Genomic DNA, 17,342 nt, shown 5'->3' on the forward strand with positions numbered 1-17,342 from the left:
CAATTGCCCCAGCGTCGTCCGAGTTGGGGGAGGATTTGGCCGTCATTGTAAATAAGAATTTGTTCTTAACTGACTTAAATAAAGGTTAAAAAAATAAAAATGATAATTCCTGAGCGCCTTGGTATGGAAAATGGCCGCTAGATGGCAGTAGAACACAACATGCAAGCAAAGGGTAACCAAATCAGCCCTCATCTAAATGTCAGCTGGGTCAGAGTACAACTTCCTACAAAATGTCAGACAAAATCAAATTGAAAGTTATTACAATTTTTTTACATTATCCAACAAAACGATCATAGTATTTTTGTTTTACAGATAAAGCTTTATTAAAGGAGTTACAATCCCATACAGTACATGAGTTGCTAGCTATAGGAAGCACACTACCAGTACTATCTGTTCGACAGCACATCTCCAATGAGACGTTTGTTAAATAACAGTAACACATTACCTCAGACACTATTTCACTTTTTTTGCCCCATCTTCTCTTATCTTCAGAGTATGGAGAAGAGTCTATTCTTTCGCAGCCACACCCCTAACTGTCATTAAGTCTATGATCTTCAAGTACACTTGCTAAACAGGTGAGAGACACTGGTCCATTGAGTCTTCATCTTAAAGTTACTCCTTCTCATAGTAGAACCATTTATCCACTGGAAATAGAAAATCACATGATTAGACGTGTACAGAGTAAGTCAAGTTTTTCTTGCAACCTTTCGTTTACTAGTCCAACGCTCTAACCACTAGGCTACCTGGTTCTAACCACTAGACTACCTGTCACCCCAGTGAATTCACATGAATCCATTGGGTCAATTCCATTTCAATTCAAGAAGTAAACTGAAATTCAAAGTTTTCCCCACTGACGAAAAATGTAATTGGAATCTTTAGCTTACTTCCTGAATAGCAATGGAATTGACCGTCATAAAATAAAATGTGTGTACAACCATGCAGTCCTTTCCTATCATTCCAGGTTGGTCATAAAGTGACAAAGAGTTGGAGGTTTACAATATGTCAAATAAATATCAGAGTCAAGGCAGGATCCAATACGTAAATATATGATCATAGCAAGGATCATTATTAACTATGGGAGTTATTTCACTTTTGTTGATTAATTTAGATCTGTTTTTATTATATGTTCAAGCAAATAGGCAGAATTAACCAAATAACAATAGCATTATCAGCGCCCGTCCAACACATTTTCACAATACTCAATAAAACAAAGTAGATTCATAGTAAACGTTTCACAATCTTGAGGTAAAAATTATTTTAAAGAGACATACCTGAGCAGGGGATAGGATCTTCGGTTCCACAAGGGGTTGTCTAAAAAAAATCAAAACATAAATAAATACACATAATTGGATGGTCTGATTGAGCAATTTATATATGTATATGCTAGACATGTTTGACCACAGCAGAGGCATGTAGGAGCACGGCACATAAAGGAGACAGGTCTGACCCGACCCTGAAGTTCTAGAAACTAGCCAAAGAGAAGTAGACGGTACTGACCCCTTCTATGACAGCCTTGGCCTCGTCCGTGGAGCAGCAGAAGGGGCTGTCGCCAGCTGACACACACGTGTTTTTACTGCAGGATTGGAGAAAAAGGTCACATCAGTCAGGTATTCATTCATTTTGTATTCAGATTCAAACAAATTCTTGCTTGTTCTTCAGAAGTAAGGTCTAATTTCACAAATTAAGTGGCGGGGCTTACATGTTGGAATTACAGATTGGGCCTTTAAAGATTGATCTAATTTACAGTAATGATTTTAAGATGATGGGACTGTAACAAATGCCAGTTTTAGAGGTATTTTACTGTACGAGGATTGCAAATCGTGTATGCTCTCCTCACCAGTTGAGTCCTCCAGAGTTGGTCTTCTGAGAGATAAGTGCCTTCCAGAAGCCATGGGTGCTCTTGATTGTCTCAATGGCAAATTCCTGAGAAGGGGAAACACAGAGCTGAGGTTGTTGTAGGGCAAGGAAACATCCAGTTTGGGTGGTTTTCCGGACACAGATAAAGCCTACTCCTGAAAACGCAAACTCAATGGAGAATCCCAAATGTGAGTGCATTTTAGTCCAGGATAGTCTTCATCTATGTCCGTGAAACCAGCACTACGCATTTCTGTATTTTAGCTGAACCGATCACTTTCAAACAAGCCTGTATTGAACTTCATTGGACACTGTATATTGTAAAAAGTTTTGCATCCTCAGGGACATACTATGTTGCAACAGGATAATACAACCCTATGGGTCTTGCTAAAAAAATGTCAGTTCTTGTGCAACAAACTGAATTTGCCTCTATCTGGCGAACGCAATCTAGCCTTGGTACCGGACTTTACTTGCATTCAACAACGCAACATTTAACAAGGCTATTGCAGACAGACTGACATTCAGGCTAAACAACTATCCATGAACAGTTGAAGTCGGATGTTTACATACACTTAGGTTGGAGTCATTACAACTAGTTTTTCAACCACTACACAACATTCTTGTTAACAAAACGTTAGTTTGGGCAAATCAGTTAGGACATCTACTTTGTGCATGACAAGTAATTTTTACAACAATTGTTAACAGACAGATTATTTCCCTTATATATCACTGTATCACAATTCCAGTGGGTCAGAAGTTCACATACACTAAGTTGACTGTGCCTTTAAACAGCTTGGAAAATTCCAGAAAACGATGTCATGGTTTTAGAAGCTTCTGATATGCTAATTGACATCATTTGAGTCAATTGGAGGTGTACCTGTGGATGTATTTCAAGGGCTACCTTCAAACTCAGTGCCTCTTTGCTTGAAATTATGGGAAAATCAAAAGAAATCAGCCAAGACCTCAGAAAATAAATTGTAGACCTCCACAAGTCTGGTTCATCCTTGGGAGCCATTTCCAAACGCCTGAAGGTACCACTTTCATCTGTACAAACAATAGTACGTATGTATAAACACCATGGGACCACTCAGCCGTCATACCGCTCAGGAAGGAGACGCGTTCTGTCTCCTAGAGATGAACGAACTTTGGTGCGAAAAGTGCAAATCAATCCCAGAACAGCAGCAAAGGACCTTGTGAAGATGCAGTAGGAAACGGGTACAAACGTATCTATATCCACAGTAAAACAAGTTCTATATTGACATAACCTAAAAGGTCGCTTAGCAAGGAAGAAGCCACTGTTCCAAAACCGCCATAAAAAAGCCAGACTACAGTTTGCTACTGCACATGGGGACGAAGGTCGTACTTTTTGGAGAAATGTCCTCTGGTCGGATGAAACAAAAATAGAACATGTTGTGGGGGTGCTTAGCTGCAGGAGGGATTGGTGCACTTCACAAAATAGATGGCATCATGAGGGCGGAAAATTACGTGGATTTATTGAAGCAACATCTCAAGACATTAGTCAGGAAGTTAAAGCTTGGTCGCAAATTGGTCTTCCAAATGGACTATGACGCCAAGCATACTTGCAAAATGGCATAAGGACAACAAAGTCAAGATATTGGAGTGGCCATCACAAAGCCCTGACCTCAAGCCTATAGAACAATTGTGGGCAAAACTGAAAAAGCGTGTGCGAGCAAGGAGGCCTACAAACCTGACTCAGTTACGCCAGCTCTGTCAGGAGGAATGGGCCAAAATTCACCCAACTTATTGTGGGAAGCTTGTGGAAGGCTACCCAAAATGTTTGTTAAACAATTTAAAGGCAATGCTACCAAATACTAATTGGGTGTATGTAAACTTCTGACCCACTCGGAATGTGATGACAGAAACAAAAGCTGAAATAAAATCACTCTATTATTCTGACATTTCACATTCTCAAAATAAAGTGGTGATCCTAACTGACCCAAGACGGGGAATTTTTACTAGGATTAAATGTCAGGAATTGTGAAAAACTAAGTTTAAATCATTTGGCTAAGGTGTATGTAAACGTCCCGACTTCAACTGTATCTAGATTGAAAAATCTGTTTTAGATGAGGGTGGATGTGTTACAAGGTAAATAGATAAATTAAAAGTATGTTGATGAGGATGGATGTAGCTACTGTAACAAGGCTGTGACAACTTCAAGGCTGCAATACCTTGCCAAATACTACAGAAACAGGAGATGAGCCATTCTGGCTCGGGCCAAAAGTTTACAGAACACAAACTCCTGTGTATGGGGTACAAGATGGATACCTTGTCTTTGAACTCTCCGTTGAAGGCAAACTGGTTCTCTGGTTTCCCATCTGGTACCTTGTACCTCCTGAACCAGTCCACGGTGGCCTCCAAGTAACCTGGCTTCAGCCTCTGGATGTCACCGATGTCTGAGGTTCACAGGATAGGGTGACAGGTGAGGGAAAAGGAGTGGGGGGGGGGGGACTTGTGGCAATAGGAGTAGACACACATGCACGCAGCCACACACCCACATTTGGGAAAACATAGATGCATTACATTCTTCACTTGCAGATGACTGTGGCAATAGGAATACACACTTGGAGGGTGGGGGAATTGTTCAATCACTGCATTCTTCACTTGAGCAATCATATTCCAATACTACTATATGTAGTGACTTGGCTAAATGGGCATTATTAAGAAATGGCATGTTATATTAGGGATTCTCTGTTTAGTCCACATCTAGCTCCTCCAATGCTTACTATTCAGGTCCTTAGCTTCAAGGTCCTCCACGTTGATGGCTATGACCTTCCAGTCCGTCTCCCCCTCGTCGATCATGGCCAAAACCCCCAGTACCTTCACCTTGATCACCTCCCCACGTGAACACACCTGGAGGAAGAGGCAGATTCATGATCAGTACAGCATAGAAAAGTAAGATATTGGTCAATTTCAATGATGGTCAGAAAGCAGATCACATGCTGAAGGAAAGTGCATTTCATCACACAACCATAAACAAAGCTCATAACACAACATCTGTACGGGCAGCTGATGATGTAACAAACACAGCTAAATTGGCGGGCATACTTTCTCGAAATTGGACACCTTGCTTAGGTGATGAAAAGCTGCTTTGAATGACATCTTAAGTATGTAGGAATGGCAGAGATTGAATGGAAGAAACAATATCAAGATCTTAGAAACGGCTCCAAAGGTTAATTGTAGTTAGAGGATAAGGTGCTGTACCTTGGTACCGATTTCACAGACGTCGATAGGGTCATTGTCACCACAGCAGTCAGTGTCTTCATCTTTGTGCCCGGGATCCTCCCAAGTCTACCGAGAAAGATAAATACCACAGTCAAAAGAGATTGTGATATTTAGTTCATATGACAGAGAACTTGGCAATCATGGCCATTTCAACTCTAGGTGATCAATGAATTGAGTTGGACATGTAGCGTGGGTCTGCTTCTACAAACGTATTAGTCTGCATCGTAATGTTTGAATGCAGAAACAGTGACACACTACAAGGATTATGTTGGAATGCCAAAAGTCTTGTAAATGTACAGTCGCAAGCCTGTACTTGCATTTCAGACCATGTGCAGTTTGGTGACTGTCTGACCTGAGGTATTGCTCCATAGTTCCAGATGTAGCCTTTGTGGGGGAAAACATTGGCGACGTAACGCAGGTTCCCCTTCTTCACATCCTGCTTGATCGGGTTCAGGGGGTCTTTGGTTGCAATCTGGAAGTAGAAAAGCCAAACATTATTGAATTATCTTTTGTGTCTTATTTTGCTTGACGAGCAAGATAATCTTGTTTCTCACGTCTTTAAGTGCCTTTTGGCAAACTCCAAGCAGGCTGCCTTTTCCTGAGGAGTGGCTTCCGTCTGGTCACTCTACCATAAAGGCCTGATTGGTGGAGTGCTGCAGAGATGGTTGTCTCCCATCTCCACACAGGAACTCTAGAGTTCTGTCAGAGTGACCATCGGGTTCTTAGTCACCTCCCTGACTAAGACCCTTCTCCCCCGATTGCTCAGTTTGACCGGGCGGCCAGCTCTAGGAAGGCTTGGTGGTTCCAAACTTCTCCCATTTCAGAATGTTGGAGGCCACTGTGTTCTTGGGGACCTTTAATGCTGCAGAAATGTTTTGGTACCCTTCCCCAGATCTGTGCCTCGACACAATCCTGGATCAGAGATCTACGGACAATTCCTTCGACCTCATGGCTTGGTTTTTGCTCTGACATGCACTGTCAACTGTGGGACCTTATATAGACAGGTGTGTGCCTTTCCAAATTGTGTCCAATCAATTGAATTTACCACAGGTGGACTCTAATCAAGTGGTAGAAAGATCTCAAGGATGATCATTGGAAACAGGATGCACCGGAGATCAATTTCAAGTCTCATAGCAAAGAGTCTGAATACTTATGTAAATAAGGTATGTTTTTTCTTTTTAATACATTTGCAAAACATTCTAAAAACCTGTTTTCACATTGTCATTCATGGGGTATTGTGTGTAGATTGATGAGGAAAAATATTTGATTAATATTAGAATAAGGCTGTATTACTTTCTGAACACACTATGTATTGCTTTTAACTGGGTAATAAAATCAATCAAGGTGAACCTACCTCCATCTTTGCATTTGTCCATCTTGGTACTTCAACAACCACATTGAAAATGTTCTGAAAGAGAAGAAAGCAAGAAAGCATTAGTAGTAAACAAAGGTGTTTGTTCGCTGAGCTCCCCACTTGTGCCATCAAACCCCTGCAACTCATCCAGAACACTGCAGACCGCTTGGTGTTCAACCTTCAAGTTCTCCCATGTCACCCCCCTCCTCCGGACACTCCACTGGCTACCAGACAAAGTTTGCATCTACTACAAGACCATGGTACTTGCCAACGGAGCAGCAAGAGGTGGTGCCCCTCCCTACCTCCAGGCTATGCTCAAACCCTACACCCCAACCCGAGCACTACGTTCTGCAACCTCTGGTCTCTTGGCCCTCCCACCCCTATGGAAGGGCAGCTCCCGCTCAGCCCAGTCCAAGCTCTTCCTTGTCCTGGCACCCTAATGTTGGAACTAGCTTCCCCTTGAAGCTAGGACAGCAGAGTCCCTGTTCCTGCCCCTGCCCTGAAAACATCTGAAACCCTACCTCCTCAGAGTATCTTAAATACACCCCCCCCACCCCCACCCCCCCCACCCCCATTTTCAAGCAGAAGTGCTTATCCAGAGCAACTTACAGTAGTGAGTGAATACATTTTCATACTTGTGTCCCAGTTTGTCACATATGATATCAATATACCCAGCAATAATTTTTTTATGCCTATGGCTATGTTGGAGGAAAGGAAAGGCCATCCAACTCTGATATATTACTCCAGAGAGATAAGACAATGATTAAAGAGTTCAGTGTTGGAGTGGTAAAGACCATTGCTTTGACAAGCAGACTATGACATTACTAGCTGTACTCCTACTCTCCCACACGCATAGGGAACAAAAATGAATACATTACAAACAATTCCAACCACAAATGCTATGGAGATACAATAACATCTTTAAAGGTGCAGTATGCAGAAACCACTCTAGCATTTCCTGGTTGCAAAAATTCGAAGTGATAACGAATAGTTGTTTGTGTCATCCGTTTCGGGAAAGTACTTGCATGATTGTGTACCCAACTTACTCAGGTGCTTCGCTATATCACATTTGCCATTGTCCTTAAGCTTGAGTTAATTTGCACACAAAAAAATCATACAATGATGGAAAGACTTGTGTGTTGTCCTTGTTAATGGAGACAGAGAAGAGCTCCAACTTCTTAATCATAGCCTCAATTTTGTCCCGCAAATTGAATAGTTGTCCCTGTAATCCTAGATTCAGATTATTCTGGCAAGAAAAAAACATAACCCAGATAGGCCAGTCATGTGAGAAACTCGTCATCACGCAAGCAGTCAGACAAGTGAAAATGATGGGTCAATAAAGAACTTTAAGCTCGTCTCTCAATTCAAAACAACGTGTCAATACTTTGCCCCTTAATAACCAGCGCACTTCTGTATTTTGTAAAAGCGTTACATGGTCGCTGCCTATATCATTGCATCGTGCAGAAAATACACGAGAGTTCAGGGGCCTTGCTTTAACAACGTTAACCATTCACTGTAGTGTCCTTCCTATTTCACAACAAAGCATCCTTCACTCAAGCCGCCAAACATACCCTCATAAAACTGACTATTCTTGACTTCGGCTGTCATCTACAAAATAGCTTCCAATACACTACTCCGAAAACTGGATGCAGTCTATTACAGTGCCATCCATTTCGTTACCAAAGCCCCTTATACCACCCACCACTGCGACCTGTATGCTCTAGTCGGCTGGCCCTCGCTACATATTCGTCGCCAGACCCACTGGCTCCAGGTCAGCTATAAATCTATGCTAGGTAAAGCTCCGCCTTACCTCAGCTCACTGGTCACGATAACACCCACCCGTAACACGCGCTCCAGCAGGTATATCTCACTGGTCATCCCCAAAGCCAGCGCCTCATTTGGCCGCCTTTCCTTCCAGTTCTTTGCGGCCAGTGACTGGAACGAATTGCAAAAAGATAATAATAATAATAAAAATGTAATCGCTGAATCTGGAGACGCAAATTTCCCTCACTAACTTTAAACATCAGCTATTTGAGCAGCTAACCGATCGCTGCAGCTGTACATAGTCCATCTGTAAATAGCCCACCCAATCCACCTACCTCATACCCATATTTTTTATTTACTTTTGTTATTTTTCACACCAGTATCACTACCTGCACATCATCTGCTCATCTATCACTCCAGTGTTAATCTCCTAAATTGTAATTACTTTGCTACTATGGCCTATTTATTGCCTTACCTCCTCACGCCATTTGCACACACTGTGTATAGACTTTCTTTTTTTTCTCTATTGTGTTATTGACTGTACGCTTGTTTATTCCATGTGTAACTCTGTTTGTGTCGCACTGCTTTGCTTTATCTTGGCACGGTCACAGTTGTAAATGAGAACTTGTTCTCAACTAGCTTAACTGGTTAAATAAAAGTTAAATAAAAATACAAATTTGACTAAGCTACCTGTATTTGACATTGTGTTGTTATTTCACTGAACACTAGATGGCTTCATTTTAGGCAGTGAAACGAGACTACTCAGGTGAGAAAACAATCACCCAAATGTATAGCCCCGTTGAAAAACAAATGGAATCACATTTTTACTTGGTGTACCCAGGTGGGAATACCTGGTGTAGAGTCACTGTAGCATCTAAACCGCTGTGAAATATATTTTCATTTCATTTTCATTGGTGTATGCGCGAGTGGGTGTGTCGAAAGGAAAGTAGTGGGTGTATCGAGACCGCTCTGCTATAGGTTAGGCGGTTTTGATTGAGATGTTTTTGTGGTGAATAACTTCATGATTTTTGGTGTCGGCTCTGACTTCTGTAGGTAGTCGCAGGAGTCGACTCTTGCTTGACTCCCAAAACACGCAGAAACTAATGCGCGCACACATACACACCATCTCATATATTGCAGTCCTACATTTTGTTTGAATATATAAATACCCTGGGAGTACTTGTCCTATCCGCAGGGGGTACTTGAACTCATGAGACCGTAGGCAAAATGTACATGGTAAAATGTACATGAGGGGGTACTTCAGGGGTACTCCGGGCAGAGCAAAATTCAGTTAGTGGTACAGTAACCAAAAAAAGTTGGGAACCACTGGTATAGCCTGTGCTCACGGTTCTGACCGTCTCTCTGCCTGTCCCGATCCGAACTCTCACTCACCTACTCCCCTTTCTGTTCGCTATGAAAAACTCTAGTATGTGTTTTGTTTTTGGTCTGTTACGTGTAGAATAGCTCAGCATACTCACTGATAGCCCCTACTTCAGTGAACTTGCTCAAGACCTTGTAATCCAAGAAATTGCAAAATACAGCATTGCGATAGCCTATAGCCTACATCTTTTGATTACCAATGCACTGTTCTGGCCTGGTGGCCGACATGCCTGCCTGTACCCCTCCCATCCCGCTCTCCCCTCGCTAGCTCGGTCTTTCTTTGCTGTGAAAGATGAGAGTTTGTGTTCTCCAAGTAGACCACGGAAAATTGTTTTCTCCGTTGCAAAAAATACAGAATCTTAAGAGTCGAAGCTTGACACCTAGAAATAGGAGTCAGGGATTTGATACTTTGAGTCCACTCCCCACCAGTAGTTCTCCCCAGGCAACTACTATATATTGAACTACTGTACCGTGAGAGTCAGGACTTCTGTTTAAGTCCGAGGACGAGTCATATTTCACTGTTAGTTTCACACATAATTGTATATGTTCTGTTATAAAACTGACGACTGTTTATTAGTTATTAAAATTATTGATGATGGGTGTACTGTTGTTTCATGCGTTGCATGTGTGTGCTTACTATGACTGTCACCATGATATTGGCTGTTAGGTACTCGTCGAGCGGGAGCAAAGGGCACTGTGTCCCGGTGTGGTTACTGTATTATTGCTGTTCAGGCCCTCACCATTGAGTAGTTGACTATGCATGCATGCATGTAACATCTAGATGGTTATCAATAGGGTTGAACATTTTGGGGAATATTCAGAGGTGGAAACTTTGTGGAAATATATGCAAATTAATACCATTTAAATGTAGATGTTTTTTGCATTGGATATATTTACCATATCATATGGAGACAGAAACATAAACCTTTTTTTTACCTTATCATAACTAGACATAATTGCAAATGATTCAATCCTTCCAATAGAAGTAAAAAAAAACTATTGTTACAAATTGAACTTTAATTAAATGAGACGAATGTTCACATGGAATGATTTCATTGAACAACAAAAGAAAGGGAATATTGAATGATCCATCGCATCTCCCAAAAACATTTCCAACATACATCTGTAAAATGATAGTCTAGAAACTTGAGCTTTGGTTGTCTTCCTCTCAGGCTTGCATGTCTTCTCCCTAGACCTCCTCAATGTCCACCTCTTGAACATCAGACTCTGATGCCTCATCTTCACTATCACTTTCCAACCTTGTTGAGGAGGGCTCGTTGTCAGGCTCAGAAAGGGTCAAATTAGCCCGGATGGCCACCAATTTGTCAACCCTGCAGTTTCCTCTGCTTGGAGCGACAGTGAAGTGGTCAGAGCAGAGTCTGAACATCAGACAGGATGGCATTGTCTCCCTCAATCTGTGCAATGGCTACTGCTATAGGTTTCAGGCTGCTTACCACTCTCTCCCAAAATACATAATCCAGGAGGATCCTCTTGATGGGGCTGTCTATATCGGTAGACTGTGATATGGCCATCTCAACCCTTGTATTGGTCAGCCTGTTGCGTGCTTTGGTGTGTGTTCCCAAACAAGGACCAGTTGCGCTCTGAGGCGGCTGATGGTTTGTGGGATTTGAAGGCAACAGGGGAAAAGGCCTCAGATCCACAAAGTCCCTTCCACCAGGTGGCTGATGAGATATGTTGGCACGACTGCGATATTACATCTCCATCCCAAACCCTTGCTTGGAAGTGTACTCTGCCAGACTGCCAAGAATCTTGCCCTCATCCAGGCCAAGGTGGCGAGACACTGTAGTGATGACACCATAGGCGTTGTTGATCTCTGCACCAGACAGAATGCTCTTGCCAGGATACTTGGGGTCCAACATGTACGCAGGGCTTCAGGCAGAAGTCTTCACGCTTTTTGATGTATTTCAGAACTGAAGTTTCCACTGCTTGGAGCCATAGTTTAGTGGGCAGGGCAGTACGGATTTCTTCTCTTACATCTGCAAGCAGAGTCTGAACGTCAGACAGGATGTGCAATGGATACTGCTATAGGTTTCAGGAGTTTCAGTCTCCTTACCACTCTTTCCCAAAATACATCATCCAGGAGGATCCTCTTGATGGGGCTGTCTATATCGGCAGAATGTGATATGGCCATTTCTTGGAGAGAGTCCTTCCCCTCCAGGAGACTGTCAAACATGATGACAACACCACCCCAACGGGTGTCGCCAGGCAGCTTCAATGTGGTGCTCTTATTCTTCTCACTTTGCTTGGTGAGGTAGATTGCTGCTATAACTTGATGACCTTTCACATACCTAACCATTTCCTTGGCTCTCCTGTAGACTGTATCCATTGTTTTCAGTGCCATGATGTCCTTGAGGAACAGCTTCAATGCATGAGCAGCACAGCCAATGGATGTGATGTGAGGGCAGGACTCCTCCTCTTTAGACCAAGCAGCCTTCATGTTTGCAGCATTGTCTGTCACCAGTGCATATACCTTCTGTGGTCCAAGGTCATTGATGACTGCCTTCAGCTCATCTGCAATGTAGAGACCGGTGTGTCTGTTGTCCCTTGTGTCTGCTCTTGTAAAATACTGGTTGAGGGGTGGAGATGATGTAGTTGATTATTCCTTGCCCGCGAACATTCGACCACCCATCAGAGATGATTGCAATACAGTCTGCTTTCTCTATGATTCACTTGACCTTCACTTGAACTCTGTTGGAACTCTGCATCCAGCAAATTAATAGATAAAGCAAGTCTGGTTGGGGGGGGGGGGGGGGTATATGCTGGGCAAAAAACATTCAGAAATTTCTTCCAATACACATTGCCTGTGAGCATCAGAGGTGAACCAGTTGCATACACAGCTTGAGCAAGACATTCATCAGCATTTCTCTGACTATGTTCCTCCATTGAGTCAAAAAACTTCTGATTTCAGGAGGACCACGAGCTGTTGCTATTGATAAGGTATCTGATTCATCATTTTCACCTCGAATGAAGTAGAGGGACTTTTGTCAGAGGTTGTTTGTTGTAAGCGCTGGGGGACTTTATGCACTTGGCCAGTTGATTCTGCATCTTTGTTGCATTCTTCACATATGATTTGGCACAGTATTTGCAAATGTACACAGCTTTTCCTTCTACATTAGCTGCAGTGAAATGTCTCCACACATCAGAGTGCCCATGGCATTTTCCTGTAAAGATTATATAATTGTAAAAATAAAAAATACAATTCCATGTACAGATAAATACTTAAGCAGTTAGATTAAACAACTCCTTTGTAAGATACATGTTTTAAAATGAAACATGTATGGAGAATGTGGTGAATTAATACTCAGTTAGCAGGCTCAAGCAAGTTACAACCCACAAGGTAGCAAAAACTAACTAGCAGAAATTGTTAACAAGTTAGAAATTATTTAAAAACACACTTTGCATTAGGATATTTACTAGTTAACAAAAAATGATGTATTTTATGACACTGCTCAAAAAAAATAAAGGGAACACTTAAACAACACAATGTAACTCCAAATCAATCACACTTCTGTGAAATCAAACTGTACACTTTGGAAGAAACACTGATTGACAATAAATTTCACATGCTGTTGAGCAAATGGAATAGACAACAGGTGTAAATTATAGGCAATTAGCAAGACACCCCCAATAAAGGACTGGTTCTGCAGGTGGGGAACACAGACCACTTCTCAGTTCCTATGCTTCCTGGCTGATGTTTTGGTCACTTTTGAATGCTGGCGGTGCCTACCCTCTAGTGGTATCATAAGCCGGAGTCTACAACCTACACAAGTGGCTCAGGTAGTGCAGCTCATCCAGGATGGCACATCAATGCGAGCTGTGGCAAGAAGGTTTGCTGTGTCTGTCAGCGTAGTGTCCAGAGCATGGAGGCACTACCAGGAGACAGGCCAGTACATCAGGAGACGTGGAGGAGGCCGTAGGAGGGCAACAACCCAGCAGCAGGACCGCTACCTCCGCCTTTGTGGAAGGAGGAGCAGGAGGAGCACTGCCAGAGCCCTGCAAAATGATCTCCAGCAGGCCACAAATGTGCATATGTCTGCTCAAACGGTCAGACTCCATGAGGGTGGTATGAGGACCTGACTTCCACAGGTGGGGGTTGTGCTTACAGCCCAACACCGTGCAGGACGTTTTTCCATTTGCCAGAGAACACCAAGATTGGCAAATTCGCCACTGGCGCCCTATGCTCTTCACAGATGAAAGCAGGTTCACACTGAGCACATGTGACAGTCTGGAGACGCAGTGGAGAACGTTCTGCTGCCTGCAACATCCTCCAGCATGACCGGTTTGGCGGTGGGTCAGTCATGGTGTGGGGTGGCATTTCATGTGGCTGGAGTGTGTCAGCAGTTCCTGCAAGAGGAAGGCATTGATGCTATGAACTGGCCCGACCGTTCCTCAGACCTGTATCCAATTGAGCACATCTGGGACATCATGCCTCGCTCCATCCACCAACGCCACGTTGCACCACAGACTGTCCAGGAGTTGGCGGATGCTTTAGCCCAGGTCTGGAAGGAGATCCCTCAGGAGACCATCAGCCACCTCATCAGGAGCATGCCCAGGCGTTGTAGGGAGGTCATACAGGCACGTGGAGGCCACACACACTACTGAGCCTAATTTTGACTTGTTTTAAGGACATTACATCAAAGTTGGATCAGCCTGTAGTGTGGTTTTCCACTTTAATTTTGAGTGTGACTCCAAATCCAGACCTCTTTGGGTTGATAAATTTGATTTCCATTGATAATTTGTGTGATTTTGTTGTCAGCACATTCAACTATGTAAAGAAAAAAGTATTTAATAAGAATATTTAATTAATTCAGATCTAGGATGTGTTATTTTAGTGTTCCCTTTATTTTTATGAGCAGTGTATATTCACCCCATACAGTTTTGTAATCAAAACTTACCAGAAAGCATGTAGTCCTTAGCTCAGACAGTGTAGTAGTGTGGGCTCAAAGCATCTCAAGTGTGTGCCAGACTGAGAATCAGTTGTACATGTGATGGAAGAATGCACTGTGCATGCAGAGGGTTGCAATTCCATTGAATTGGGGATAGTTTAACCAAAATATGCCACAAGACCTAGAATCTAGAAGCCTTATGTGTATCTCACATAATAGGTTCACTGTTATAAGCTAACCTTTTTGATGAATTTAAGCAAAATTCCCAGGCTTAACTTCCCATGGAAAATTTACCGGAAAGTGTCCGACCCTTTGCAATCCGAGTTATCAATATTAGTTATTTGTTGTGTACTGCGCTATCCTACTTGAAATACAATTCCACGTAGCTACTACCGGCGACACAATAACGTTACCCATTAGGAAGCACAACACCTCGCCGGCTTACTATCGACTCGTAGCGCAGCCCAATCAGCCACGCAAAACGGTCTTGAATGTTAACAAATCTGCCCAAATAGCTGATTTGCTTTCCATCCTTTAACCCGGACGACGCTGGGCCAATTGTGCGCCATCCTATGGGCCTCCCAATCACGGCCGGTTGTGATACAGCCTGGAATCAAACTAGGGTCTGTAGTGACGCCTCTAGCACTGAGATGCAGTGCCTTGGATCGCTGCACCACTTAATACGTTTGCTTGAGCTGGTGTACAAAACCGAAAGTAAAAGATGCAAAAATGAAACTTAAGAATGAGAAGCATAGAAATAGAGAACATAAAAACAACATATACCACTTCTTAGATTTGCTTTCAATGAGTATGACAGATCTACAACTCACATTTCTATGTACATTTGTTCAGGTCACCCAAAAAGATATTATTGCAGATTTAACCATCAAAAGTTAGACTAAGTGGGTATCTTTCTATAAAGAAACAGTTGAATTGATCTCCATTCAGTGTGTGTGTGATATGTAATGGGGCGTTGTAGGAGGATAAATGTGACATACCTGGCTCTCATCAGCATACATAGGTATGTCATGGAATGGGGAGACATACTTTCCATCAGCATTTTCTACAGAGAACAGACGACATACATCATGAGAATGTGATATTATGAGTGACCTTTAAGTTTAGTGTGTGTAAATGTATGAAAGTAAGAAATCAACCACTTACACGATACAATTAACCCCCAGTGTAATGGTAATTAAATGCGCAATCATAAAGGCTGCACTTTACGCAACAAATATGAAAGACTGCTACATCACATTTTGAACAATGATATATTTAGGCTAACACTGGTTACATGAGAAACACCTTTTGTTTGACAGGTCTTAATGCCTAGTCTTGATCTTAGAAACTGAAACTGGGCGTAACCCACACGTACAGTAACTAAAATATGATTTATCGAGGTTACTGGTGTGGTATCCCAACAAGACTAGCTAACTAATATTATCGAGATTGCTGGTGTGGAATCCCAAAAAGACTAGCCAACTAATGTCAGAAATACCACAATGACAGGATAACTTTAACACACTAAAACAGCTGAATTGGATCTTGATACCGGTAAATCAAATTCACGTCCAGCAAACCGGCAAAACTGGTCCATGCAATTGCTAGTTACTGTATGTCTGCTCAACTCAAATGGGGAGCAAAGGTCAATGCGCTGATGTATGCATATACTCAACAATCCTAACTAGGTGCAAATACCTGTGAAATCTACACTTGAACTTGACATTAGAAGTATAAAACCAACGCAAAATTAATAAATAAGTAACACGTGGGAGGTGGGGCCCGATCCCACTAGTAAGCCGGCAAATCCACAATGGACTCGACCCTTGCCGTATTATAGCTAGCTATTAACTAAGCTAGCTTAAGCTATATTTCCATTAAAAAGTGGACCACACTTACTGAAAAACAAACGATAGCTCAATGTATTGGGGTTTCCCCTCTCTTCGACTGTGAAGCTCATGTTTAGTCTGCGTTGGGCTCTTGCCGAGGATGCAGTGATGGCTCGTGTACTGAATGTTGCAAATAAGTCCACCTAGAACTGTATTGCACATGCGCATTGTTAGACAGAAAGCTTAGAAAGTGTGATGCAACTGCGCATAATGAATAATCATAAACGCATGATGGAGTGTTCACGGGCTATCAAAATTCAGAACCTCCGAGTTAAAATAAACCTAGTTATTTGCTTTGAGCTTTCTATTTGGTTGATTCTGATACCTTTCAAGTGGGTATTATCTTTCTACAACGAGTTTTCCATTCTGCGTTTCCTATTTCTGACTAGCACATCTGAGTTGCCTATTAAGGCAGCATCACAAACAACATGTTATGCTGTGTTCTTAACCGAGTGGGAAGGAGGTATTTACCACATACGACTGTGAAAATTCCACTTAAATGCCCCTCCAACTGGTAATTACTGGTGGGAAACTCTCATCCCTGATGCTGCGTTCAAGACAACTCGGAAGTCAGAAACTCTGTGATTATTAACTGGAATCTCGTTGAAGAAAGGTCTGGGTTTACCACTTGGAAAGTATCAATGAACCATTAGGAAGCTCTACACAAAAAAACATATGCAAACTTTAACTGAGGCTCTGATTTGCCGTGCTTGCCGTGCGGTAGTAGAGAGAAGAGTCTATGACCAGGGTGGCTGGAGTCTTTGACAATTTTTAGGGCCTTCCTCTGACACCGCCAGGTATAGAGGTCCTGGATGGCACGAAGCACGGCTCCAGTGATGTACTGGGCCGTACACACTACCCTCTGTAGTGCCATGTGGTCGGAGGCTGAGCAGTTGCCATACCAGGCAGTGATGCAACAAGTCAGGATGCTCTTTATGGTGCAGCTTTAGA

At 42.6% G+C, this 17,342-nt stretch overlaps 1 protein-coding gene across 1 annotated transcript; it reads right to left on the reverse strand.

The window, feature by feature from the left end:
• Positions 1-298: 298 nt before the first annotated feature.
• Positions 299-16,548, reverse strand: LOC135512228 (inorganic pyrophosphatase-like). Its single transcript, XM_064934020.1, has 11 exons — positions 16,402-16,548; positions 15,501-15,565; positions 6,452-6,505; positions 5,450-5,569; positions 5,077-5,163; positions 4,599-4,725; positions 4,141-4,268; positions 1,838-1,923; positions 1,498-1,573; positions 1,272-1,311; positions 299-644 (listed from the first exon to the last, which is right to left on the reverse strand). Exons 1-11 carry the CDS (start codon positions 16,460-16,462, stop codon positions 613-615), a joined length of 876 nt encoding a protein of 291 aa, XP_064790092.1. The 5' UTR covers positions 16,463-16,548; the 3' UTR covers positions 299-612.
• Positions 16,549-17,342: the final 794 nt, after the last annotated feature.

The sequence above is a fragment of the Oncorhynchus masou genome, chromosome 24 (assembly GCF_036934945.1).
Source record: "Oncorhynchus masou masou isolate Uvic2021 chromosome 24, UVic_Omas_1.1, whole genome shotgun sequence".
Lineage (NCBI taxonomy): Eukaryota > Metazoa > Chordata > Actinopteri > Salmoniformes > Salmonidae > Oncorhynchus > Oncorhynchus masou.

Excerpts from the sequence above, each read along its gene's own strand:
- LOC135512228 (XM_064934020.1), bottom strand. The coding sequence starts at position 16,462 with ATGAGCTTCACAGTCGAAGAGAGGGGAAACCCCAATACATTGAGCTAT. Across the intron at positions 4,726-5,076 it reads TCTGTGAAATCGGTACCAAG|GTGTGTTCACGTGGGGAGGT; the intron begins GTACAGCACCTT and ends CTCTTCCTCCAG. Across the intron at positions 1,312-1,497 it reads CCAAGGCTGTCATAGAAGGG|ACAACCCCTTGTGGAACCGA; the intron begins GTCAGTACCGTC and ends GATTTTTTTTAG.